The sequence below is a fragment of the Puma concolor genome, chromosome E1 (genome assembly GCF_028749965.1).
Source record: "Puma concolor isolate L17-30 chromosome E1, mPumCon1.1.hap2, whole genome shotgun sequence".
Classification (NCBI taxonomy): Eukaryota; Metazoa; Chordata; class Mammalia; order Carnivora; family Felidae; genus Puma; species Puma concolor.
In genome coordinates this window covers 44,504,561-44,528,213 of record NC_141680.1, presented here as the reverse complement: position 1 = coordinate 44,528,213, position 23,653 = coordinate 44,504,561, and the positions used below count along the sequence as shown (strand labels likewise).

Sequence of the window (23,653 nt, the reverse complement as noted above, 5' to 3'; positions counted from 1 at the left end):
GGACGATACAGTAAAATCTCATCAAGAAAGTAAAACTCACCCATAACCTCATTACCATAACCATGCAAACATTTTATAGTTCTTTCTGTGTTTAGTGTTCTGCATAAATGAGATCACATTTTATAGAGGGACATGTATAATATATAAAACATAACACAGATAAATTTTCACTCAGCATCAGATCACAGGAATTGGCCAAATTATTTTATTAAAATTCATTTCTATGAATTATTTTCTGTCACTGTCAGTTACTCCCCTGTATAGATGTGCTATAACTTAACTACTTTCTTATCGTTAGGTATACATTTAGTTGTTTCTAGATGGCTCTTTTGAAAAGGGAAAGTAGATGGATAATAAATAAAACTTACCTGAGTAGGGTTCTGGTTTCCAGGTCTCTGAATATTCTTTACATCAGCATGTGAAGCAAAATCTAAGACCATTTCTGTAATTACAGTGTATTAATGATTTTGTTTCTGATTGAAAATGGCCCTGAGCCTCAGGAGAAAGTATTGCCCATCTTAGGAACCCACTGTTAGTTTACAAAGGAGCCAGCTCTGGGTTCCAATATCATCCTCCTGAAAAGCCGTGTATGGGAGCACTTGGGTGGCTCAGTTGGTTGAGCGTCTGACTCAGGTCATGATCCCAGGGTCATGGGATCAAGCCCTGCATTGGGTTCTGCACTGAGCATGGAGACTGCTTAGGATTCTCTCTCTTTCTCCCTCTGCCCCTCTCCCCCATTTGCATTCTTTCTATATACTTGTATTTTTACAAAGGAGGGGAGGGGAGAAAAGTCATGTTTGGGACTTCTAGAAAGTCAGCTCTGAAAGGAATATCAGAGATCATTGAGTCCTTCCCCTTCATTCCACATATGGGAAAACTATGCCCAGGGTTACAGAACCTACTGGTGGGCTTGGGACTAGAATCTACTTGATGTTTTTTCCATCACACCGTACTTCCACAGTTGATGTCATGTCCTCTTAACTAAGAATCTGGCAACGCATGGGGAACAATCTCTGACTTCTAAGAACTCTGTCCAAGGGGTAGACGGAAACCTACAGAGTGTTGAACAACAGTGTATGGCATCAGTTTGGGCAGGAGGAGATGGGGCTTCATGGGCAGGTGGAGAGTAGAGAGCTGGGAGTTCTAGATTCTCAGCATTGAAAGAGGAGGCACAGAGGTGGGTGGTTTGGACCCATGGCCTATTTAATAATGGTGAACTGTTTCATCAAAGGGGAGAGTTGAAGTAAAGCTGTGGGCAAGCTGGGTTGGGACCACATTGAGGAAGGCTTGGAATGCCAGGTTAAGGAATTTTGACTTTATCCTGTGAGCAGTTGGGAGCTGTTAAAGATTGGGGTAGGCTGACACGTGCAAAGCTGATAGAAGATAGGCCAGGAAGAAGGGTGGGTACAGGAAGGAACACCCGGTTAGACATTTTCACCAGTATTCAGATACAGGATCGTGAATATTGGGTTCCTGTTATTAGTGAGATTGAAAAGGAGGAGAAGAACCAGAGAGAAGTTCACCCTTTCTTCCACTGAGCGTTTATTAAACTTCCAGCATGCTAGGCCTAGTTCTTGTGAGCACTCAAGCAACTCAGTCCAGTGAGTATGCTGTACTATAAGGTGCAGTAATAGAGGCGTGTAAAAGACACAGTGGTTCAAAGGAGAGAGAGTCACTAACTAATGTGGGAAAGAAGGGAAGAATTTGGTAATTAGCAAAGTGGGGAAGAAAAAGATTTTGAACCTGGATGAAATGCCAAGGTAGCCTCAATAAAAGGGGGAATGGTGTGAAGGGGAGCGTGGCTTTAGGGGAAAGGTGATGAATATCCTTTATGGCATCTTGAATGAAATCATCTAGATAGAAATACTCATGACACAGTTGGTGATGTGACCAAATTGACTAACAGGAGCTCTTGATTGAGACGATCTTGAATTCTAAAAGCCACCGTTGGCTCAGCCTGACCAGGATTAAGAGTTACAGTCAAACCAAAAATATTAATTGGTAAAAGATGAGATAAAGGTAGGCTTTGGAGTTTTCTCTCCAGAGGGCTAGATGTCTGCCTTCCAGAGGCTTGGGGCTAGTTTGAGCTTTAGCGTGGCATTGCAGCTGGGAGACTGCCCACACTGGCAGCAGAGAGCTTATGTGGATCAGGGAAGAGTGAAGGAGCCATTAAGCCCCACTTCTGGAAGGAACAGTGTTTAGGTGCAGATAGAGCATAGCATGTGGGCGGTTGGGCCTATTTTATTGAAGGAAAGCATATAAACCGTATCCTTGTCCATAGCTCAGTTCTTTGCTTCCTAGACATAGAGCTGCCTGGGTACTCATTTTGGCTCCACCGTAGCCATGTCTAATTTGGGCCAGTCCTGTCCTTGTCTATGCCTCAGTATCCTTGTCTGCCTACCTGGGTACAAGGAAATGTCCAGACCTTGGGAAGGAATGTGCTAGAATTCCTCAGCTATAAACCACTTACGCGTCTGGAACCACGTATGCAGACTTTCAAACAGTACTTTGTTAGGTAGATTATAATCATATGGCTTCTCTTACAGGTGACATTAACTACCAGGAATTTGCTAAAAGACTCTGGGGTGACATCTACTTCAACCCCAAAACGTAAGTAGAGTGGGGAAGTGACTCTCTAGAGGGGGCGTACATTTTTCCAGGAAGTGAGGACAGAGAAAGAGTTCCTAAGATTAAAACCTACCTTTTGGGAAGGGGTAGGGGGGTAGTGCAAGCAGGGGAGGGGCAGAGAGAGGGGGGACAGAGGATCTGGAGTGGGCTCTGTGCTGACAGGCTGACAGCAGTGAGCCTGATATGGGGCTCAAACTCAAAAACCGCGAGATCATGACCTGAGCTAAAGTTGGACGCTCAACCAACTAAGCCACCTACGTGCCCCAAAGCCTACTTTTTTATTAAACATGAATAATCCTCCTCTAAGTGGTTTGGCTTCATGAGCTCTTAACAGGATGAGCCTATTTCTCTTGAGGTCTTCACAGCTCATCTCAGGCATGCACGAGAGTCATAACCATATACTCTCTTGGGAATCTCTCTTTGGAAATGTTATGATCACATACACATTCCTTTCCCTTCACCCTGCTCAGATTCAGAACTTAGGAAATTCACCCTTGGGGTCAGTGACACAGCCTTCTCCCTGCTGGGCCACCCATAACTCTTTTTTTTTTTTTTCCTCTTAATAGACGAAAATTCACAAAAAAGGCCCCAACCAGCAGCTCCCAGAGGAGCTTTGTGGAGTTTATCTTGGAGCCTCTGTATAAGATCCTTGCTCAGGTGAGAATGTCAGGCTGCCTGGTTCAGGCCTGCCCTTCTAAACACAGAGCGCAAAAGTTGGTGAACTCAGACTTCCCCCTGCCCCTAAACCTGCTCAGTTTTGTTTTACTAAGCATGAGGATAGTTGCTCACCAGTCTTCTAGATCTATGGTCCCCTAAGTGCCTCTGAAGTGCCCTTCAGAGTGAAGGGGGGAAGATAAGAAAGAAAAGGCAATGGAGAAATTTTGTATAAAGATTTGATACTTGAGAACTAATAATTGCAGTTGTAGGGATTTGATTTACAGATATAATTGGTTTATGTATAGTGTGTGTGTGTGTGTGTGTGTGTGTATATATGTATATGTATATATATATACACACACATTTTATAAGAGGGGAAACAAACTGGAAATAAGTTAAATGTTTATCAGTGAGAATCTGATTAAATGAATTATGGTACATCTCAAGTATTTTGTAGCCATTAAAAGAATGACTGTATTAGCTTGCTTTTTAATGATTTTTCTGGGCCTGTATATATGTGATGTTTGTCAATTCGGAAAGGATGCATCACAGGGTGCCTGGCTGGCTCAGTCAGCAGAGCATGCAACTCTCGATCTCCAGGTCGTGAGTTCAAGCCCCTATTGGACATATAACTTACTTTGAAAAAAAAAAAAAAAAAAGATGCATCAGACAGTGGTAAGGATGCAGTTAGACATGTAGGATTCTCCAAAGAAAAGAGTATAACATTGAGTTTGCATGAATTTGTGCTACCTAAAAGGCAGAAGTAAAGGGGTAACACTGTACGGGAGTTTTCGTAGACCTTTTTCCCAAGACAGTTATAAAATATTCAAGTGTTTAATAAGCACTGTGCACAGTTAACACACAAATATACACAAAACGTGTGTGGCCATACCAGCTGACAAAAGAGTAAAACATAGCAACAAGACAAAATAACATGATTAAAATTTATTAGTGCTGAAAAATACTTAGTATCTTGTGTCAGACTGGAATGGATTAATAAAAGAAATTTATAGAGTCTGTCTCATTAGAGACCTTGAGTCTGCTGAGAATGATTTAGCTTGGCCTTGCCCTACCAGCAGATGGACTGCTAGGTGACCTTTTTTGGTTCCTTCCAGTACAGTGATCCTCTAAATCTGAGAAGTCTCTTAAATAGGGAAGAGTAAGGGATTTCCTGAGTGGGGTGAGATGCTGCTTTTCAGACACCAGGGGGCAGCACTGAAGGTCATCAGAGAGGGCCAGGTTTATTTAACCAACCCCTTTTTTCCCCCCAGGATTGGTTTGAAGAGTAGATATCAAAGATTTCTCTCAAACCAAATGGCTGTCCTTGCCAAGAGCTCTCCCTGTAGAAGAGAATTTGGCACAGTGACCCTTCAAATTGCCCTTTGGCCTTCCCTTGCCCTCTATAGCAGGCAGCATGCTGGGGCCATCATTACAGCTGACATGGTATTTGGTACCAACACAGGTTGTGGGTGACGTGGACACCAGCCTCCCCAGGACCCTGGATGAGCTTGGCATTCATCTGACCAAAGAAGAGCTTAAGCTGAATATCCGCCCCCTGCTCAGGCTGGTCTGCAAAAAATTCTTTGGTGAATTCACAGGTAACAAAAGAGCTCATGGCCCCCTTCCCATCACTGTCATGTTTTGCCACACGTATCAGGGGGACCTTTTCCTCACTCCAGTGATGTGCAGAGATGTAAGGCTTTTTTAAATAAACTGCAAGCCGGATGTACAGCACCTGCATTTTTCTCCTAGCTGTTTCTTTTGGTGGATGGTACCAAGAACTCTATCTTGGGAAACAAAAGCAATTATATTTCCCTACCAGGAGGAGCGTGCAAATAAAGGAGATGTTGAAACAGATTCCAAGGTTCTAGTATTTTTACGAGACTCATAAGTGATGTAAATAGACTCATAAGCAATGGGAAATACTGGGAAAAGCAGCAGGCTCAGATTTCTTTTCTCCTAAGCTCCTGTCTCCTCTATTTAAGTGGCACAGAAGGCAGGCGATATATAGAATGAGCCCTGGACCTATTGAGAAAGACCTGAATCTTGTTCCTATTGTGGCCCTGGCCCTTCCATGTGGTGAGACCTGGGTCAGCCACCTGATTCTTCTGTGACTCGAATTTCTCATCTGTAAAATAAGGGAGGTAGTAAAGGTAATGACTAAGGGTCCCCTCAGCAATCTCTTGATTCTCTCTTTTTTTTTTTAATTTTTTTAATGTTTATTTATTCTTGAGAGAGAGAGACAGAGACAGTAGAGCTTGAGCAGGGGGCGGGCAGAGAAAGAGGGGGACACAGAATCTGAAGCAGGCTCCAGGCTCTGAGCTGTCAGCACAGAACCCGACATGGGGCTTGAATTCACGAGCCATGAGACCATGACCTGAGTGGAAGTCGGATACTTAACCAACTGAGCCACTCAGGCGCCCCAGCAGTCTCTTGATTCTGGTAGTTATTAGGTGTCTAAATCCACAAGGTGCATGATTCTAGTAGTTCATTCTCGGCTGGCCATCCATCTGACGTAGGAGACACCAACTGAAAACAGATCTGCTTTCCCCAAGGTGCTAATGGAGGTTTTCTCTTTCATGACCTATTGGCTGTTAGAAAAACAGGATGATGGGGCGCCTGGGTGGCTCAGTCGGTTAAGCGTCTGACTTGGGTGCAGGTCATGATCTCACGGTTCATGGGTTCCAGCCCTTCGCTGTGCTCTGTGCTGAAAGCTCAGAACCTGGAGCCTGCGTCAGAGTCTGTGTCTCCCTTTCTGTCTGCCTCTCCTCTGCTCGCTTGCTCTCTCTCTGAAAAATAAATAAACGTTAAAAAAAAAAAGAAAAGAAAACAGGATGATGTATTGAACAGAAACATATGCAGTATTTCCCGAAGAGAGAGTCAACTCGGATTGTTCTGAGTAGATCTAAAGAGCTGGGGTACTTATTGTAAGTGCTCAGTAAGTGCTTATATTCAATGAAAGATCATGAATTGATAACAGACACTTGAAAATTTTTGTCACCTGAGTTCAAGGAACCATTGAGCCCTGCTTCTTGCTCTTAGAGCATACTCCCAGGAAACAAGGTGGTACTTCCCGCTGGGCTCACGGTGCCCTAGCTTAAGAGCTGAAAATGAGTCCCTGCACTTTTAGCTTTCTGGCCATCACCAGTGGATCCATAACTCACCGTCACTTCCCCCTGTGAGTGTAGAGTAATGGCTTTGTCTTCTCCCTCCACAGGCTTTGTGGACATGTGTGTGCAGCATATCCCCTCTCCAAAGGTGGGCGCCAAGCCCAAGATTGAGCACACCTACACTGGCGGTGTGGATTCTGATCTCGGCGAGGCCATGAGCGACTGTGATCCTGACGTAAGGGAAAACCCCCATTTCTGGTTTTTTTCCTCCTTCTGTTGGAGATACTGTTTTCTGGTCATAGGAATGATGCCTTCTTTCCATCCTTGCTTGCCACTCCCCGTTAGCAAAGTCAAACAGGCCTGAATTCAAGACCCAGGGTTACCACTTCTAGTGTTATGATTTTGGGAAAATTATTCTATCTTTCTTAGAGTCTTCGTAGATAAAATGAGGATAATAGTATGTATATGACTGTTAAAAAGTTAAATAAGAGTAAGAAAGTTTTACAGTCGTGTTTAGCATGGTGCCTGATAGACAGTAAACATTCAACAAATGGTAGCTAACTTTGTCAGCTTTGGGCTTTAAAACAGTCCTTACCAGAGGCACCTGGGTGACTCAGTTGGTTAAGCGTCCCACTTTGGCTCAGGTCATGATCTCATGGTTTGTGGGTTTGAGCCCCAGAGCCTGCTTCGGATTCTCTCTCTCTCTCTCAAAAATAAATAATTTTTTTTTTAAATGTACTTAAAAAAAGTCTTTCCCAGGGATGCCTGGCCAACTCAGTCAGTAGAGTATATGACTGTTGATCTCCAGGTCATGAGTTCAGGCTCCACATTGGACCTACACAGCTTACTTTAAAAATAATTAATTTATTAATTGAAAAAAAATTTTTTTCCCAGCTGTTCTTAGTCTAATTTCTCAGCATGAACGACCAACTGAGAATTGTGTTACATCTTCGGAGGGAATTTGGGGCAAGCAAGTCTTGTAATCTTGCAAGTTAACAGTGGCAATCTGCCATCCTAAACCTGCTTTTCTTCGCCATTGCCCTCATCCTCCTAGAGAAAAGAGAAAGTTTTTTTGCTTTGCTCTGCCTATGACATCTGCTAACTAATCAGGGGGTAGGGCATGGTTTGGAATTTTCCCAGGAGATTGACACATCTTCCTCTAGGTCTGGGCAGCCTCCTCGCAGAGCCGTGTCATCGCAGTCCAAGGAGGTAGAGACAAGGGTATTTACCCTGGGAATATGTGTGGTTGAGCCTGCACTCTGTCCCCACCTCCAGGGTCCCCTGATGTGCCACACCACCAAGATGTACAGCACGGATGATGGAGTTCAGTTTCATGCCTTTGGCCGGGTGCTTAGTGGCACCATCCATGCTGGGCAGCCTGTGAAGGTGCTGGGGGAGAACTACACCCTGGAGGATGAGGAAGACTCCCAGATATGCACCGTGGGTCGTCTTTGGATCTCTGTGGCCAGGTACCGCCAATAGTAGCCTATAGAGGCATGCCTTGGCCTTGTCACAGCAGCTGCATGGGCCACTTCAATAGGGCATCAGCTGACCCTCCCTCACATCTGTTGACTTCTATTTCTTACTACCCAGAGTTGCTAGGGCCAAAAGGCAGCTACTGTTGGGATAATGCCAAGAGCCTTGCCTTTGAGTTTTGAATGGCTTATATAAACTTTTGTAAGTTTTCTATTTTTACTCTTTTTAATCCTCTCTTCCTCTTCTGTGTTTCTAAGTCACAACCTTTATGTTTCTTCCCAAAAGAAATTGTCTCCCAACCTCCACGGACTATTCTTTGACCAAGATAGAAGATTTTGCTAGATCCCTTATAGGTTCCTTATCTGCAGCATCAGACTTAGCTTGGGCCTCTGGGCTGCTTGTGAATTCATAAGTTCGGCTTTTTAGCTAGCAAGCAGAGTCAAGGCAGTTCTGTTCTGATGTGCCTGCTGTACCTTGCCGATGGCCCCCTTTCCCTCTCCAAATCCACCCATTCCCTAGAAGGCAGAGGACTGATGGCCTAGGAGAGTTGCAGTATCTTCTGTGGTGCTTTTGGCATCTCCTTACATTCTACCCCTTGGGCAGGGCCTTGCTTACCAGTAGTATCCACCTGAAATTAAGTTTTCCTCTTTTGTCCTCCTAAAATACCATGAGCTTTCTTCCATGTGCTAACCAGTTTGTAATTCCAGTTGACCCTTGAACAACACAGATTTAAACTACACGAGTCCACTTTAATGTGGGTTTTTTTTTCCCAGTAAATACACTATCGTCCTGCAAATGTATTTTCTTTTCTTTATGACTTTAACATTTTCTTTTCTTTAGCTTATTTTTTTATAAGAGTACAGTGTAGAATACACATATAGAATGCACATACGAAACGTGTTAATTGACTGTTTATGTTATCGGTAAGGCCCCCAGCCGACAGGAGGTTTTTAGTAGTTAAGTTTTGGGGGGATGGGGCGCCTGGGTAGCTCAGTCGGTTGAGCGTCCAACTTTAGCTCAGGTCATGATCTCGCGGTCCGTGAGTTCGAGCCCCGCGTCGGGCTCTGTGCTGACGGCTCGGAGCCTGGAGCCTGTTTCAGATTCCGTGTCTCCCTCTCTCTCTGACCCTCCCCCGTTCGTGCTCTGTCCCTCTCTGTCTCAAAAATAAATAAACGTTAAAAAAAAAAAAATTAAAAAAAAAAAGATTTAAAAAAAAGTTTTGGGGGGAGTCAGAACATGTATGTGGAGTTTCAACTACATGGGGCGTTGGGGCCCCATTGTTCCTGGGTCAGTTGTACATATATGTGAGGTTACATGGTTGGTTGTTGTACCCCTCCCCTAATGGAATGTATGTTTGGTTCACCCCTGCTCCTGGCTCAGTGCCTGGCACCCCTCCTTATTTCACTCATCTGTTGCCCCAGGTACCACATTGAGGTGAACCGTGTTCCTGCTGGCAACTGGGTTCTGATCGAAGGTGTTGATCAACCAATTGTGAAGACAGCAACCATAACTGAACCCCGAGGCAATGAGGAGGTAGAGTTTCTGAAAAGGCAACTGGATTAGTTTAAGCTAGAGGGTCCCATGGGAACTCACAGGGTACTAACCCGGAGTCACTGCCGCTTCCTGGTTCTGGGCCTGAGCACAGGCCGAAGCTTCTAGATCGGACCCAGCTCGATTCTCCCTGTACTCCACTCAGTTGCTAGGAGTTAGGAGCAGTTGCTTTATCTTTTCCCTGCTGTTTGTTCTGCCAAATTACATGGGAATAAATGGCCCTTCAGGCTGCCTCCCAGCAGCACTTTGGCTCCTGGTTGGGGAGTAGTCTCCTCCTCTCTGACCTCTGTACCTTTGGTGCCTACTCAGGCCACGTGCCCTCACTCCTCTGCACTTTGAATCTCAGGCTCAGATTTTCCGCCCCTTGAAGTTCAACACCACATCCGTTATCAAGATTGCTGTGGAACCAGTCAACCCCTCAGAGCTACCCAAGATGCTGGACGGTCTGCGCAAGGTCAACAAGAGCTATCCATCCCTCACCACCAAGGTATGTTCAAGGTCTGCAATAGCTGCCCCCGATGACAGGTCTGTGCCGCCCACTGCTTCACGTCCACCAGCTGTCTCTGATCTGCTTCCAGCAGCCTGTGTCGAAAGCAGGTATTCCCTGTCTGTTACTGTCATTTGAAAACAAGACACGTTTTTGGGGGGGGGGGGTGCTGCGAGTGTACATGAATGTGTTCATATTCCACAGTATCTTTAGATGAGAAAGAGATGTGTCTTAGAAGGTATACTTTGATGGGAATGCAAGCTGGTGCAGCCACTCTGGAAAACAGTATGGAGGTTCCTCAAAAAACTAAAACTAGAACTACCCTACGACCCAGCAATTGCACTACTAGGCATTCATCCATGGGATACAGGTGTACTGTTTCGAAGGGGCACATGCACCCCCATGTTTATAGCAGCACTATGAACAATAGCCAAAGTATGGAAAAAGCCCAAATGTCCATCGACGGATGAATGGATAAAGAAGATGTATATATATGTGTGTGTATATATATATATATATATATATATATATATATATATATATATATATACAATGGAGTATTACTTGGCAATCAAAAAGAATGAAATCTTGCCATTTGCAACTACGTGGATGGAACTGGAGGGTATTATGCGAAGTGAAATTAGTTGGAGAAAGACAAATATATGACTTCACTCACATGAGGACTTTAAGAGACAAAACAGATGAACATAAGGGAAGGGAAACAAAAATTATATAAAAACAGAAGAGACTCATAAATGTAGAGAACAAACAGGGTTACAGGGTGGGGGGAGGTGGGATGGGCTAAACGGGTAAGGGGCACTAAGGAATCTACTCCTGAAATCATTGTTGCACCAAATTAGATGTAAATTTAAAAAAATAAAAAATAAAATTAAATAAAAATAAAATAATTATTAAAAAAAGAAAAAGAAATAAAAAATAAAATAAGTAAATAAATATTGAAAAAAAAGAAATATTAGGGACCGGGATTAATGACAATCACAGTTATACATTTTGTGAGGAAATAATTTTTTTTCTTTCTTAAAAAAAAAAAAAAAAACTCTGTCTCTCTCTGTCCCAAAAATAAATAAACGTTGAAAAAAAAAAAAAAATTAAAAAAAAAAAAAATTTAAGAAAAGGGGCGCCTGGGTGGCGCAGTCGGTTAAGCGTCCGACTTCAGCCAGGTCACGATCTCGCGGTCCGTGAGTTCGAGCCCCGCATCGGGCTCTGGGCTGATGGCTCAGAGCCTGGAGCCTGTTTCCGATTCTGTGTCTCCCTCTCTCTCTGCCCCTCCCCCGTTCATGCTCTGTCTCTCTCTGTCCCAAAAATAAATAAACGTTGAAAAAAAAAAAAAATTAAAAAAAAAAAAAAAAAATATATATATATATATATATACTATGAATTGATTTTCCAGAAAATATAGAAGGAAAAGTGATCATTCTGATCCTTCTACATTCTTGAGCCTGCTAGCATACTTTTCTGAGTAGCTGGCCAGGGCTAAAGGGTCAGCTTATGTCCATAGACTTAGGGCAGGGTTTTCCCTAAACAGTTATGCTGGAAATTAAATCGGTGACCTAATGCCCAGCAGCACCGTGCTGAATGGTCCAGATGTCCTGAGGATTTACCCGTTGGTCACTTCCCCACTGATCCTTCCTGAAGAGGCTGGAACTGATGCTGAGGAGTGGCTGATTCTGATAGTGGGTTTGGGCACCTCCTCCTGGGCTCTAGCATTGATTCTGTTTCTAGCTGCTGTTGCTGGCATAAGAGGTCCAGGCTATGACCACCAGGCCTGTTATGTTTCAGGTGGAAGAGTCTGGAGAGCACGTGATTCTGGGTACTGGGGAGCTGTACCTCGACTGTGTGATGCACGATTTACGGAAGATGTACTCAGAGATCGACATCAAGGTAAATCAGCATCCTCTTTCTTGAGTACCCGCCTGGCCAGGAGCTTGACTCATGGCTCCAGACTGATTTTATAAGCAACCAAACCCTTGATTCCCCTGGAAGGCCTGAGGGAAGAGGGGGGCCCTATTGGGGAGGAGACATGTTAGGGAAAAGCATGACCTATTGCTCCCTATCTGGGAAGGTATTTGAGATCTGGTTTGCCCCTTTCTACAGGGTTATTCTCTGTGTCATAGTTTAAAGTCCAGGCTCCCAAGCCAAAGTGATTCTTGGTCTTTTGTTAAGGAAACAGTTATACAGTTAACCCATCTTTGGTGATTAGGGCTCAGCGGAGGGTTTCAGGGAGAGAGTAAGAACTGGTTCTCCTGGATTTGTCGTTAGGTTGTGACATGGCCCCTTGATTAAAGTGCCCATTGCATGGCCCCAGTCTCCTAGATGGTACCCGTTTTCTCCCAGTTCCTGTGGTGGTGGGAGAGAGCACCCTCAAGTATCCCTCTTAGATCCTCTTCCTGAGGTGCCCAGGACTGGTGGTCTAGAAGATACTGAGTTCCCTGGTGGCTGGCCACGTGGGAGCTTCAGGGAGGAGCTCTGCTACTCAGAGCCAGGTGTTGAGAGTGGAAGGGGATCCCGCCAGTCAGTCCCTAGTGTCAGCTGTGACAGAGCCACGGGAGGTGCTAAGTGAGTGGTTGTGGGACGGCTGAACAGACCTTGAAAGCATCCTTGGGGGGTGATACTTTAGGCCCAGGTTTGACTCCCACGTACTCTTGGCTCAGGAACAGAAACTCCACACTCCGCGAAGTTTTCTCAGTCTCCTTAGTGCTGGTAAGGACTTCTCACCTGCTATTGTACTCATTGCTGATGCTGATTAAGACAGGGGTTTGTCACAAAGGTAGTGCCAAGGGAACCTCAGAATTCCCTTTGGCAGAATGTTGTCCTTCCAACAAAATTAGATCTTGCCTAACAATTTATTCTGTTTCCCAGGTGGCTGATCCCGTTGTCACGTTTTGTGAGACGGTGGTGGAGACATCTTCCCTCAAGTGCTTTGCTGAAACACCCAATAAGAAGTGAGCTGGGTGTCAGAGTGACCCTGGGACTGACAGGGGACACTTTCTCCTCCTCCCTCCTCAACTCCACCCCAGTCACAAGTACTGTGGAAATAGAGACACCCTAGGTCTCAGGATGGGGGCTTAGGATGCTTGAGTTTTAACCTAGCACTCTCATGCCTTAGGCCTGTAGACATGGTGCTGTGGAATTCTTTGCTGTAGGTTCCCCAAGGATGAGTGTCCCAACTGCCACTTTTCTCCGTATAATATGATCATCTTACAGTTTTGCCCTGGCAACAGTTCTGTTGTTGTGGGAATTTTTTAAATTTTATTTTTAAGTAATCTCTGCACCCAGCATGGGGCTCGAACTCACAACCCTAAGATCAAGAGCTACACACTCCACTGACAGAGCCAGCCAGATGCCCTGAGACCCTACTTTTTTAAAGAGTGGTAGATTCAAGTGAAGGAAGACAGAAAATGAACGTTTTTGCTCTGTTTTGCTCCTCTGGCTTTTACTGATGTAACTGCCTTGTCACCCTCTCCTTAGGAATGCCCCTTCTTCAAGTTCTGTTGATCCTCATCATTACTCATTTCCTTTCTGACTAGGAATAAGATCACCATGATTGCTGAGCCTCTCGAGAAGGGCCTCGCCGAGGACATAGAGAATGAGGTGGTCCAGATCACGTGGAACAGGTGAGAATGTGGCTCTGGTTTCAAGGCTGAAAGGAGACGAGGCGCTACGGCTTGCCTCCCCAGGCTCTGATACCACGTGTCCTTCTGGGAAGCAAACTGTCCCCCGGGAAGACGGGAATTGTGACCCCAGGATGCAGAAATTGCAGAGCTGCCGGAAAACCTCCATTTCCTCCTCCTTCCCCTAGGAAGAAACTGGGAGAATTCTTCCAGACCAAGTACGATTGGGATCTGCTGGCTGCCCGTTCTATCTGGGCTTTTGGCCCTGATGCCACCGGCCCCAACATCCTGGTGGATGATACCCTGCCTTCTGAGGTACAGCATAACTAACGGGAGCCGTGCAGTGGTTTCTTTGCTGTGGAGTGGAAGAAACTACAAAGTGTACTTCCTTTCCCAGAAGTATTTTGTGTCTTCTGGTGAATCTTCTTACCAGTATACTTACCTTCTCCTCCCTCTAAACTGATTGTTGCCAGGGTCACTGCTCACAGGCCCTCATGTTTTGTGCAGGTGGACAAGGCTCTTCTTGGCTCAGTGAAGGACAGCATCGTTCAAGGTTTCCAGTGGGGAACCAGGGAGGGGCCCCTCTGTGACGAGTGTAAGTTCCGACAGTGCCTCTGCCTCCCCCTCTCCAGCCCTGTAGGGTCCTTTTGCCTGGGTGTATGAGGTGGGGTGGGGTGGGCTCGTGTACGGGACCTGGCAGGAGAAGCAGCTTGGGGTACATGGGGCCATTCCATGTCCTAGGTCAGCTTCCTCTTCTTGCCTCTCCTCCCTCCCCATCCAAGTGCTATTGCCTGGGACATCCCGGAAGGGAAGTCATTTCTAGATGGACATTTGCTTCTCAGTCCTGAGAAGGAATGTGCTTGAGGAGAGGTATAAAGAGGAAGATGGGATCGGAGTGGTTTATAGACGAGGTTGGATTAGTGGGCAGGAAGGTGCAATTCCTAGCACTTACTCTATATCCAAAAACAATTAAGTACAAAAAAAAAAAAAAAAAATCCCATAAACTTCTAGGAAAGCTTTACAATGCCTGAGCGTGGCCTGAAACAAACATAAAGAATGTGTGCCTAACTTCTGTCCTCTGCTATAGGCCTTGGTATACTATCAGAACACCCATCTGCAGGGTGATTTTGTCCCATATCTTTTGTGATCTTAAGACAGCTGCCATGCTGCTAGAGGCTCCTTGGTGCCCTCCCTGCACGTGGGCCCTTGACTAGCACCAGAACCACTCCTCAGTCATCAACCCCCCCATCTCCTTTCCAGTGATTCGAAATGTCAAGTTTAAGATCCTGGATGCAGTGGTTGCCCAAGAGCCCTTGCACCGGGGCGGAGGCCAAATCATCCCCACGGCCAGGAGAGTTGTCTATTCTGCCTTCCTCATGGTAAGTGAGTGGAGCTGAGTTGCTCGGGGACACTATGTGGAAATTCTAGCTATGCAGGTCTCAAGACCACAGTCCCTCCAGCCTTTTTCTCTGTCCAGGTCCTCAATCCTCAGCCTTACCCAAGCTAAGGAACTCTTTCTTCTTGCCCTGTTGCAGGCCACTCCTCGTCTGATGGAGCCTTACTACTTCGTGGAGGTCCAGGCCCCTGCAGATTGTGTCTCTGCTGTGTATACTGTCCTGGCCAGGCGCAGGTGAGCCGTGGGCATGTTAGGGATGGTGCAGGGAACAGGAGCACCACAAGAGTAACTGGGCTCCGTGGGGAAGGAGGTGGACCTCCTGTACTGTCCCTGCTCCTAGAACCTAGTGAGCTGTTTTTTCAAAATGAAGTAGGAAAGGATTAAGGCAGACCCCTGCTTCACTGCAGATAAAAAGTTGAGATTCCTTCTTAGACCCCTCTCAGTGGAGAACCCCCCGGGGAAAGTACTGAAATGTGTCAGTGGGGGAATGTCTGTAGGACCTTGTCCCTTCAGTGTTGCCACTCTCATGTAGCGGTCACTACCCCTTTGGCTGCCATGGGAAATGACACTGAGCCCTCCCCGCCCCCCTCCCAGCCTTTTCCATCCACTGTAGCACGATTATGGTTATTCTTTCTTTGATGGTAACTCTGTGTTGTGGTATATTTGGGACAGATTCCTTCTCTGCTTTTGGTCTCTGAAGGATGAGGGACTCAGCCTTTGTTTTTCTGTCGCAGGGGGCATGTGACTCAGGATGCACCCATCCCAGGCTCCCCTCTCTACACCATCAAAGCTTTCATCCCCGCCATTGACTCTTTTGGCTTTGAGACCGATCTGCGGACTCACACCCAGGGGCAGGCCTTTTCCTTGTCTGTCTTCCACCATTGGCAGGTGAGAAAATGGTGCAGGCTGGCCAGTGCGGCCTCCCACCTGTTCAAGGCCAGTCTTCTCTGGTCTGTTCCCCTTTCAAATCCCAAGTGAGATTTCCAACGTCCTAGAGAAAAGTGCTGGACCATTGGAAACCACTTTGCCTTTCAGATTGTGCCCGGTGATCCTCTGGACAAGAGCATTGTCATCCGTCCCCTGGAGCCACAACCAGCTCCTCACCTGGCCCGAGAATTCATGATCAAAACCCGTCGCAGGAAGGTATGTGTCCCTCAGGCCCATTGCCAGCCCTTAATCCCCAGGGCTCTTGGCAGGAGTTGGATCTCTCTTCATTTCTTCCTTTGGGACCCTTCTCCCAAAGACTGAGAGCGGTTTACCGTACAACGCAAAGAGGTGCAATCTGTCCAGGCCTCGGGCCACGAGACCCTGGACACAGTCTGACCAGGAAGGGAGCGCCTTATCTTGTCCAGTGGTGACTCCTGAAATAGCTGGTCCACAGCTTCACCCCACCAGCCCCCCACCCCAGCACAGGCCTCAGGCGGCCTCCAGCTCAATCGACCACCACATAGGGCTCTTTCTTACATCTGTCCCCACTCTCTGCAGGGACTGAGTGAGGATGTGAGCATCAGCAAGTTCTTTGATGATCCTATGTTGCTGGAGCTCGCCAAGCAGGATGTTGTGCTCAATTACCCCATGTGAGTGTCGGGACTCCTGGCAGCCCCTGCTCCCTGCAATGGGCTGTATCCTGGACTTGAAGCTGGGACCTGGTGCGACCTGGACTCCATGTTATCAGAGAGCATCTGGGAGCTGCTGTGGCCATTTTTAACAACCCCAAAGCCTCCAACCCAGAGTCCCAACGAGGGAAGAGTATTTGGCCTCCTGGTTCCTCTGCAGCCTCTGCCTGGCTCCATTCCCAGGGAACAGAGAAGAGCTCGGGCTCGGAGAAGGAGAAGGGGACAAAGTGTTTAACCCCAAGGGGCCCTGTCTTCAGGATTTACATGGAATTTTTTTTTTTTTTTTTTACAAGTTTGACCTTAGACATGGATTTTAAATGAACAGAACATTCTGACCTCTGCCTTGCTTTGTTCCTTTCATCCCTACCCATCTGCCCCTCCCCCTTTCCTCCAACAGTCTGGTCTTGGCACTTGGGTTCTGAATGAATATATGTCATCTCCTGTGAAGCTTCACGGTCTCTTCTCCCAGCTGCAGTCTTCCTGCCTGGGTCCCCAGGGCAGCGGCCTGTGGTGGGAGGGACGCCTGCCTCTTAATCCAGTGCTCCCGTGAGCATCGGGGCCACTTTCTTGCCACCCCCCCCCCCCCCGCCCCATCCCCTGCACCTGCACCTACCACCCGGTCCTCTCTACCGTGCTGCTTCTGGTTGGGACCTGGGGTGGCTTAGGAGGTATTGGGTTCTGGGATTGGAGGCTGTTGCCCCTGGAGCTGGGGGCCAGAACTCTGATTTCCAAACCTTTCTCTAAACCTACACACACACACACACACACACACACACACACACACACACTCTCTCTCTCTCTCTCTCTCTCTCTCTCTCTCTCTCTCTCACACACACACACACACACACACACACACACACACACACACACACACCAGCCACTACTGGTCCCTAACTCTGCTCTGCCCCGTGTGAAGGAGAGACTTGATTTTCCTCAAAATGCTTTATTAGGAACGTACCAGGGATTGATGGACGAGGCTCTGGCTGCCCCGGGCCCTACAGGAATCCTACTTCTCCCCGGCACCCGGTGCTGTTCTTTTGATGTAGTCTCTGTACATCGTGTACACAGCACCTGCAGGAAGGAGAAGGGAAAACAGCCCGTAACACCCAACCCTGCAGCCATCCTCTGGCTCTCCCAGGAGCCTGACTGCAGCCGTTCCCCTGAGGGTCCAGCTTCCCTGCTCAGCTTCCCTTTCTGCTCTAGCTCTCAGTAGCTGCTACAAGTACCTGCAGAGCCCTTCCGTGTAGATTACCTCTCTGAGAAACCCCACAGCAACCTGTGAGGTCGGCAAGCCAGGGTGCTTACCATCATGTTGCACATGGGGGAACTGAGGCTCAGAGAAAGGGACTTGTCTACGGTCACACAGCTAGTAAGTAGCTGTCTGCCCCTTGACCCACAGAGGAAGGGAAATTCAGCATGTGTTGTGCTGTGTGACTTTTCTCACCTCTCAGGACAGACTGCCATAAAACCAACTGTGCGCCATCCCCACGGGCCTGGGACAGGAGGCCAAGCAGGGACCCCTGAAAATGGCTTGGTTTGAGGGTTTCACCCAAACCTCCACTTGCTGTGGAGCCTGGTGGGACTGAAATCATGGTCCTTTAACCATCAGGACTCACAGCCAGATTTTGTCTAACAAGCTGCGTTTTCGTTCTGTGACCCCCACCAGCCCCTCACCTAGCATGACCGCACCCACGGCACAGGCCTGCGCTGCCACTCGGGTGTGAATCAGGTGTATGGACATCTTGGTGGAACCACGAGCCTTCAGCCGATAAATCCGGTATGCTGCCACTGCCAGGCAGCCTCCCAAGCCTGTAGGCAGAGAACATGACCTTTGGGCCTCAGTCACCGATCATATGGCTCCCCTGATGAGACCCTTTGCAGGCCGGGCAGGCTGGGCATCTGGATAAACCCCTATTTCCGTGCCGCTTCATGGTGGGAGACCATGAGTTGTTTACTCCCAATGGCATTTTCAAAGTGGCTGTCTACATCTCCAGTGAGCCCTCTACATACAAATAGCCCATCACGGGCCTCCCCCACCCCCCATTTGCTCTGCTCCGGACCCTCCTCCAGCCATGTTGGCTCCCACAGCTACTTTTCTTTTCTCCCAGGGCCTGGAGAAAGGAAGCCCTGGGAGACGCCAGACCGCTCTTTCCCATCCTGATGCTGGTATTGATGCCCCCCATTTCCCTGCACCCCAGGCCGTCAGTTGGCCACCACCTCCACCCATCCAGACTCCTTGTCAGGCGTGTCCCTTCCCTTGGCACCTTTGCTGCTGGTTCACTCTTCTAGATGTTGGCTGTTCCGTGGGCAGGACACTTGAGTCCTCTGCTTCCTTTGAAAGGGCTAGGAGACCTTTTCCGTGAGAGAAGGCCCCTCATTCCCTACTTTGCCACTCACCTACAGGCACCAGCGGAGACTCCCTGGTCTTCCTCAGGAACTTCTCAGACACACTGTCTTCGCCTTCAGGTGGTACCCACCAGCCTTTGTTAGCAGACATGATCCTGGCTCCAGATGTTAGCAGCTGGGGCTCTGAGGTTTCAGCCCAGTCCTACAAGGAGGCACCCCATAACAGGAACTCCCAATTCTCCTCAACTTGGGGGAAAAGGGGGGGAGTTGCCTGCTAAGAACCTCTCTTACCATGCCCAACACAGCCCCTACTTGAGAAGATGTCCCAAGTGTCCTGTCTCATATGGCTGGACCACTACTGCCATCCCTTCTTCCTCACGTCTGCCTCTTCCTCAGCTCATTCTGACTGTTTTCCCTGCTTCCCCCTCCTTCCATCTGTATCCCTATGTGATCCTTGGGTCAAGAAAAGCAGCTGGAAAAATCCACAGATGAGGGCGAGAGGAACAGGCCTTGAGCCTTGGGACCCCCACTGGCCTGGAGTCTGTGAGGGTTGCTCCTCTGGGAGCTGCAGATCCCACAGAGCAGGTCTGGCCCCAGGGAAGCAGGCCATCCCAGACAGTGTTCCAGCACTGGTTACCAAGTCACCAGAGCCAAAAATTAAAATAATTGGACATTGATTTGTGAATAATTTAGCATAGATTTTGGACATTAATACTAACAGAACTAATTCTGGTCCCTGAACTGCTCCCGTTTCCATTTCTTGCCAGGTTCTTTGCGATAGCCAACCCCCTGCCTCCCTCCCTGGGCCGGTGACCCCTATTGCTCTACTTGCTAACCCCCCAGTAAACATCTGCTCTGATCACAAACTAGACAGAGTCCCAGAGTCCTGGTCCTTAGACGAGGGCTTCTGCCTGTGGGGTGCCTTCTAGGTCTAACCCGTGAGACAGACGCCCTGCGTGAGGCGACCTCCAGGTGCCTCTCTCCTGGAGGAGCAAGGACTGTCGGCCCCACACTTTCTTAACATGCTGGTGCTTACCCTAGGAGATGGCTAGAAAGTAGAGTGCAAGCAGCCCGGCCAGGGCTCAGCATCTGCTGTTTTGAACCGATCAGGAGCTGATGATGGAGCTGCCACTGTGGGGTCAGGGAAGCAAGCTTTCTGTGGACTTTGAAGTCTGGAATGGAGAGGGGAGGAGATAGGCCAGGGCATCAGTCTTAACCCCCCATTTGCTGAGTTCCAGGCCAGAGCTCCATGCACTAGAAAGTAATGAAAGATCACATGGCAGGAGCCCTTAACTAGATTCAGTCCAGTAATTCCCATGGTTGTAAGGGGTTGGATCAAACAGGAACTTGATACAGAGAACTGAGATCGGAATACCGAGGCAAGGAAGGGCAGAGATCATGGCTTCTCCCCCAAGCTATACTGCTTCAAACACTCATGAACAAAGTGGGCTGTAAATAAAATGCCCCAATTGTGGGAGGCAGGCCCTCTGGTCTTGGTCTTGATCCTTTTCAAGGATGCTTTCTGGACCAGGGAGATTCATCCAATTTGTAACCGTTAGGACTACCTCGCATCTCCAGGGATCCTTGTACTACAGATGGGGGACGGGGGCATGGGGAGAGGGGGGATGATGTTCACTAGGGACAGAGGTGACAGTGGCCAGGCTTACCACCTATTCTGTTTGAGGTATTTACTTTTCAGACCTTTCAAATGTTCTATACAGTAGGGAAGGAACTGAGCTTCGGAGAGGCTAAATGATCTCCAAGGTGCACAGCTAGTAAATGGCAGTGTCAGCATCTGAATGTAGGTCTGACTGGTTCCAGAGTTTGTACTCCTAGCCTACTTCCCAGGGGCTGGCTAAGCAGAAACCCTCTCCATTGAGGCTGAAGCTTAGGAGTGCTAATCAATCTCAGCATCCTGGATTCGGAGAAGAGGAAAGTACCTTCTTGCTAAGCAGGAGTGAAAAGATTGACGTACGCTACGGAGAATCCCACTCTATCCCAGTGCTTTGTTCTTACCCTAGATACTCAGCCCCATGTGCCTGTCCTAAAGGGGCTTTACAGCACAGAAAATCCGTCCAGCAGCTGATGTCTTTCTTTTCTCTCTCCAGCACTCACTGCTCTAGGAAGAGACCCAGGGTCACAGCAGCTCCCCAGAGCCTTCACATATCCCCAGCGTCCATGGGAACTCTCCTCCCAGTCATTCACACACACTCTCCCAGGCTGCCTCTCCTGGTCCCAAGAGTGACCTGAATTCTCAAGAGATGGATGGTCTAGGCCAGAGGTAGGGGGATGGAAATGCCTGGATGACACAGAGCAAGAATCAGAATCAACTCCAAGCCCTTTGTAGAACAGGGGCCAAGCTGTAGAGGGCAAAGTTCAATTTAATTGAGAAGTTCTCCCTTCTTGTTGGGATTCTGTTGATGCTCCTACAGCATCTCAGCCCAGAATTGAGAAAATAATAATAGACATAGTTGCCATGGTTCTCTGAGCACCTATGGGGCAGGAAGTGTGCTAATTGCTTTAAGGAGGTTATTTTATTGCATCCTCACAACTCTGTAAGGTAGGTACTGTTATTCCCCTTTCACAGATGAAAAACTGAGGCTTGGGTTAAATGTCCCACTCCAGGTCACAATAAGTGACAGAAAAAAGAACCAGACTTCTAATTGTTCCTAAAATCAAATCTCACTGTTCTGGACGAATGGGAGGACTATTAAGCAGAGGGAAAGTCTTGAAATAGAAGAAATAAAATTGCTTTTTACTCCTGAGAGCACACAGTAACCAAAACTTCAAGGAACAGATTTCTGTAGAGTCCTGCTTCAGTAAACAGATAAGATAAATTATAATATTTTTGTTAATAGGCCAAGTCTTCAATAATTATTGCTATTTAAGCATTTCTCCATAGTCATTTATGTCATAGGCCTTTTTTTTTCTTCCAGGTCACATCACACCCCGAGACATTCTAATTTCGAGGGGTCTCAATTGAGTGATGTGGACAGACTTAACGAATCCGGAGTGTAGGCCAGAGTCAGAGTCAGACGTGGGGTCAGTTAGCTGCTTGGCCACTCTCTGAATATTTGGTCTTCTATCACTCAACCTCTTTTGAGTCTGTGTCGTCATCTGTAAAACGGAGGTAGCATCTCCCCAAATGGTTAGAATTTCCCTCCATGCTGCCTGCTCCTCTTCCTCCCAAATGAGCAAGTGTCAGGAAACGGGTAGAGGCTGGGGGAGAAGTGGAAAGTCTCTGACAACAGATAGAAAGGTTACCACGTTCTGGGTGGTCCAAATTCAGCACACCCCTGTCCCTCTCCAACCTCCTTTCTCTGGCTTCCCCACCCTAACAGGAAGCTTTGGGCTCATTCTCCCCATTCTGTTGGGAGGAGGGGTGGCCAGGACTTGAAGCTCTATACAATCTAAGGCACCGCTGTGCTATATATAGCTCCAGGGAGCTGAGGGCCAGGACAGGGGAGAGAGGGCCAGCAGCTCTTTTGCCTTGAGCTAAGGAGTGCTGTGAGGGAGGCGATGCTGAAGAATGAACTGGATAAGGAACAGAAGATCTGAGTTGGGCCTGGAATGGGGAGGACCCAGGCTGAAGGGCTGGAGGAATCACAGGAGAGAAAACACTAGGCCATATATAGTAGTGTCTCAGGGACTTGAGGTGCAAAGAGTGGGGGGAACAGAAACAGGCTGGGGCAGTGGAAGTTTCCAGACAACATGGCTAGACTGAGGCACCCTCTAGAAAGTGCCCGGGGTAGAGAGGGTAAGACATCCTCCCCCTAAAAGCAGGCACTGGGTTCCAAGGACACCCCAAGAGTCACGGGCCTGGGGCCAGGAAAGTGCCTTTGGTACCACTTATCTTTCTGGGAGACTATGCACGTATTTAAAAAGCTCCAGGGAGCTCCTAGCTGGCTCAGTCAGGGTCTTGAGTTCAATCCGCATTTTGGGTATGGGGCCTGCTTACAAAGGTAAAATAGGGGCGCCTGGGTGGCTCAGTCAGTTAAGCCTCCACCTCTTGTTTACTGCTCAAGGTTGTGTTCTCACGGTACTGAGATGGAACCCGGGTCAAGCTCCACACGCTGAGCCTGGAGCCTGCTCCGAATGCTCTCTCTGCCCTTCCTCTGCACGCATGCTCTCTTCTCTCTCAAAATAAATAAACAAATAAATAAAATGTTTTGTTTTGTTTTGTTTTTTTAAAGGTAAAATCTTAAAAAGCTCCTAAGAGGGTGGATATAGCGACTGGAAGGCTGCATCTGACTGTAGTGAGGCTGACATAGAATCACATCTTGTGAAGGACCAATTTGGAGCTGTGTATTTACACACACCTGTCTCAGATGACAAATGGATGCTCCAGAGATGGGAAACATTTTGCTAAGATCCTTATGTTGCGTGCTTTTGAATACCCAAATTACCTGGCTTCCTCTAAAGAACACTGTGGGAAGGAGCTAATGCCTTTTGGAGCCTACAAGGATTACGCACTTTACATATTTTACTTAATCCTCACAACAATCCCAACAGATGGATCTCATCCCCATTTAACAGATGAAGAAACCACGGCTCAGAGAGCAAGTAAATGACTGACCCATCCAACCAATAAGTTAACCACTATAGACCGCTTTCCAGTGGAAAACTAACATATCAAGGAATAATGTGACTTCGTGTACAGTTCTCTCTCTCTCTTTTCTTTTTTTTTTTTAACATTTATTCATTTTTGAGAGACAGAAAGCACGAGCAGGGGAGGGGCAGAGCGTGAGGGACAC

At 47.6% G+C, this 23,653-nt stretch overlaps 2 protein-coding genes across 4 annotated transcripts in view; one reads left to right on the top strand and one right to left on the bottom strand.

Annotated features, from left to right (window-relative positions):
• Nucleotides 1-17,000, top strand: part of EFTUD2 (elongation factor Tu GTP binding domain containing 2) — a 40,473-nt gene extending 23,473 nt beyond the window's left edge. The window contains exons 12-28 of the mRNA XM_086687534.1: nt 2,547-2,610; nt 3,195-3,285; nt 4,748-4,883; nt 6,503-6,630; nt 7,671-7,864; nt 9,293-9,404; nt 9,769-9,909; nt 11,710-11,811; nt 12,790-12,872; nt 13,458-13,544; nt 13,730-13,856; nt 14,049-14,136; nt 14,802-14,920; nt 15,077-15,171; nt 15,672-15,825; nt 15,973-16,080; nt 16,423-17,000. Of these exons, the coding sequence (XP_086543660.1) occupies nt 2,547-2,610; nt 3,195-3,285; nt 4,748-4,883; nt 6,503-6,630; nt 7,671-7,864; nt 9,293-9,404; nt 9,769-9,909; nt 11,710-11,811; nt 12,790-12,872; nt 13,458-13,544; nt 13,730-13,856; nt 14,049-14,136; nt 14,802-14,920; nt 15,077-15,171; nt 15,672-15,825; nt 15,973-16,080; nt 16,423-16,518 (1,925 nt within the window). The 3' untranslated portion in view covers nt 16,519-17,000. The remainder of the gene's footprint in view (nt 1-2,546; nt 2,611-3,194; nt 3,286-4,747; nt 4,884-6,502; nt 6,631-7,670; nt 7,865-9,292; nt 9,405-9,768; nt 9,910-11,709; nt 11,812-12,789; nt 12,873-13,457; nt 13,545-13,729; nt 13,857-14,048; nt 14,137-14,801; nt 14,921-15,076; nt 15,172-15,671; nt 15,826-15,972; nt 16,081-16,422) is intronic.
• Nucleotides 16,791-20,081, bottom strand: HIGD1B (HIG1 hypoxia inducible domain family member 1B). Of its 3 annotated transcripts, XM_086687541.1 has the most exons (5): nt 19,191-19,317; nt 18,951-19,101; nt 18,228-18,362; nt 17,512-17,624; nt 16,791-17,058 (listed from the first exon to the last, which is right to left on the bottom strand). In XM_086687541.1, the coding sequence occupies exons 1-4, from the start codon at nt 19,191-19,193 to the stop codon at nt 17,560-17,562; spliced, it is 354 nt and encodes a 117-aa protein (XP_086543667.1). In that variant the 5' UTR covers nt 19,194-19,317; the 3' UTR covers nt 16,791-17,058; nt 17,512-17,559. The 3 variants fall into 3 exon arrangements, with proteins under 3 accessions (XP_086543667.1, XP_025773411.1, XP_086543666.1); XM_025917626.2 differs by lacking the exons at nt 16,791-17,058; nt 19,191-19,317 and adding an exon at nt 19,936-20,081 and having other exon boundaries at nt 17,481-17,624; XM_086687540.1 differs by lacking the exon at nt 16,791-17,058 and having other exon boundaries at nt 17,481-17,624.
• Nucleotides 20,082-23,653: the final 3,572 nt, after the last annotated feature.

Bases quoted from the DNA above. Each gene is read 5' to 3' on its own strand.
- HIGD1B (XM_086687541.1), bottom strand. The intron at 18,363-18,950 runs GTGAGTGGCAAA...CTCTGCCTACAG, and splicing joins GTCTCCGCTGGTGCCTGTAG to GCTTGGGAGGCTGCCTGGCA. The intron at 17,625-18,227 runs GTGAGGGGCTGG...TCCTTCCTGCAG, and splicing joins CGTGGGTGCGGTCATGCTAG to GTGCTGTGTACACGATGTAC.